The 2,895-nt window shown below is 46.1% G+C and overlaps 1 protein-coding gene across 1 annotated transcript in view; it reads right to left on the bottom strand.

The window, feature by feature from the left end:
• Window positions 1–2,451, bottom strand: part of LOC113800400 (glucose dehydrogenase [FAD, quinone]) — a 109,732-nt gene extending 107,281 nt beyond the window's left edge. The window contains exon 1 of the mRNA XM_070132863.1: window positions 1,478–2,451. Coding sequence (XP_069988964.1) covers window positions 1,478–1,655 — 178 coding nt within the window. The 5' untranslated portion in view covers window positions 1,656–2,451. The remainder of the gene's footprint in view (window positions 1–1,477) is intronic.
• Between the last annotated feature and the right edge of the window lie 444 nt (window positions 2,452–2,895).

Raw genomic sequence — 2,895 nt, 5'->3', positions numbered from 1 at the left:
TAATCAAAATCCCTATCCAAGTATTCTAAATGAACACAGGAAAATCCCAGCCACTGATAAGGCCTTCACACAAGGAACAATTAGAGTGTAAACATAACTAATTTCCCCAGATAACTGATTATCCATTCGAGAGAGATAACAATGCCCTCTCCTTGCTAATGAGATCGGCGCTGTAAGGTGAGCAAATCAGCCCTTAATTCACTAAGTAGATAAACCCACGAGGGAAACAATGGTGGGCGTGGGCATGGCACGGGCGTGGGCTATGACGTGGGCGGGACTGAGGGAAGGGAAGGGCGTGAAAATACCTCGCACGTGTTCTTAAGGGGCTGGGGGGGAGTGGGGCTGGGAGGGGAGGGGAGCAAGACCTTGGATATAGTGGGAAATATTCAAAACTTTCTTTGGCATATACATTATACATATATCATATACTTCTTGCTTAACAGTCTCTTTACTGTCATTAACCCTTTACTATAATTTCCTCAACACCGTTTCATCCAAAATCATCATATCATTGTGTTATAATTTCATAACGATCATCACTGCAAGCAAAGCGACAGTCGACGAACACCCGCGTTCAGGATAGGCCTAAAAGCGAGTTCGTGAGTGAAAGGAAAAGGGAAACCGGAAGCAGCAGAGGTCAGGAAATCATTAAGGGCGTTAAGTAGTTTCCTTCGTTGGTCGTTTCGGCCGAATCGTCCCGTTTTAGGGGTTACAATACCTTTTTTATGTTATTTAGTTGTGGCGGATCGTATTTCGCTGACGCTAATTTGTATCGTCTTTATTGTGTATCGTCTGAGAATATACGGCTATAACCCTTCCTAATAAATCTTTAAATAAATATATACATGCATACATACATACATGCTAAATTACATGCATACTTATATAGTTAGAAAATGATACATATGTACATATGTATACACATATACATTATATATAGAGATAGATAGAGATAGAGATAGATAGATAGATAGAGAGAGAGAGAGAGAGAGAGAGAGAGAGAGAGAGAGAGAGAGAGAGAGAGAGAGAGAGAGAGAGAGAGAGAGAGAGAGAAAGAGAGAGAGAGAGAGAGAGAAAGAGAGAGAGAGAGAGAGAGAGAGAGAGAGAGAGAGAGAGAGATTGAGAGAGAGAGAGAGAGAGAGAGAGAGAGAGAGAGGGAGCGAGAGAGAGAGAGAGAGAGAGAGAGAGAGAGAGAGAGAGAAAGAAAGAGAGAGAGAAAGAAAGAAAGAAAGAGAGAGAAAGAAAGAGAGAAAGAGAAAGAAAGAGAGAGAGATAAAGAGATAGAGAGATATAGATAAATATAGATAGATATATAGGCATATAGTTATACATAACCTAATCACCTCAGAAATTACTCTCACCACCAGGGAATAAGATACAAAAAATTAAAAAGAAAGCTGAACAGCCATTAAAAAAAAAAAACATGAATCAACAAGCATGTCAAAACACGCCAGCAGCAAGACGAGGTCGTACTCACCTATGATAAAGTCGTACTCCTTGAACAGCCTCTCCTGGTTGATAGGCCTAGACTCGGGGTCGATCTCGTCGTACTTGTAGTAGGCGATGGCGGCGAGGAGGGCGGGGAAGAACCACAGGGTCGCGGTGAAGACGTCCGTGGCGATGGGGATAGAGTTGATGATGTGTGCGATCGCCATCTTGGAGGAGGAGCAGTCGGGGCTTCGGGGAGGACGGGGAGGAGTCGCGGGGCTTCGGATCCGATTTCGGGGCTTCGGAGTTGGTGCTTCGGTTCTCTTTTCGCGCGCGCTCTCTCTCTCTCTTTATCTCTGTCTTTATTTCTCTCTATTTCTCTTTCTGTCTCTATCTATCTATCTGTCTTTCTTTCTCTCTGTCTTTCTTTTTCTCTTTTTCTCTTGTTTCTTTCCTTATTTTTGTATTTTCTTTTCTTTCTCTCTTGGTGAGTGTCTGTATTGTCTGACTTTCGTCTGTTTTCTCTTCACTTACTCTTCTTTCTTATAGTTCTTAAAAATTCAAGAGTTTAAATTTCAGAAATGTCCGAACTAAAGTTTCTCTCAGAAACTGCCGATTTTTCAAAGACAATAATTGCATGATAACTATTCGCACAACATTTCCACTGAGAGGCCATGTTCACGTAAAAACCATAGCCACCGACTCATGCAACCGCTGTTATCTTTTTCCAATTTCAAATTAACAAGAAAATCTGTGAAGATTTAGTTAAATAATACACGTATACTTCTTTAAAGTATCTTTCTTCTCTTTCAAAGCACAAAAGTTATGACGGAAACTGAGGTACAGGAACGATTTCACAGCTTCGTCACAACCGACACCGTCACTCGCTCGCACGGTCCGCGTCACACCGGCTCTTCGGCTCGCAGCTCGGACGCGACTACGCTCGCCTCCCTCGCGTACCCGGACTCAGGACAGCGAGAGAGAAAGTGACTTCCTCACACAGCCTCTCTCTCTGGGGGGGGATTAGGCAAAGGGGGGGGGGAGAGGTGTGGGCTTCGGGGTTCGTTTGGGCTGGGGCTGGGAGGGGGGGGGGAAGAGGAGGAGGAGCGAGGATTGGCAAGGGGCGGATTGCTTTGAGGAAAGGAGGAGGGGGGGTCGGTAGGATAAGAGGGAGACGGGTTGGAGGAGGATGACCGGTGCGGCGCTGGCGGTCGGGCCTCGCTGTCCTTCGGGAAAAAGGAATTTCCTTTTCCGCGAGGTTCAGAAGCGACTTTCTATCCCGGCGCCTCCAGTGCAGCCGCGACCGCGACCTTGCTTCCGACACCGGTGCTGGTCAGAGAGGCGAAAGGATCGAGGGGCTGACGCCGGGGCTGACGAGCCTCTGGAATCCTAGATTTCCCAGGAAAGGCAGCAGATGGCGGCACAGACGTCTCCGAGCGAAGGGAACGTCGCTCAGGGAGCGGAAAC

The sequence above is a fragment of the Penaeus vannamei genome, chromosome 18, assembly GCF_042767895.1.
Source record: "Penaeus vannamei isolate JL-2024 chromosome 18, ASM4276789v1, whole genome shotgun sequence".
In the NCBI taxonomy this organism is placed as follows: Eukaryota; Metazoa; Arthropoda; class Malacostraca; order Decapoda; family Penaeidae; genus Penaeus; species Penaeus vannamei.
The sequence above is the reverse complement of the archived record's forward strand: the minus strand, read 5'-3'. Positions and strand labels throughout refer to the sequence as shown.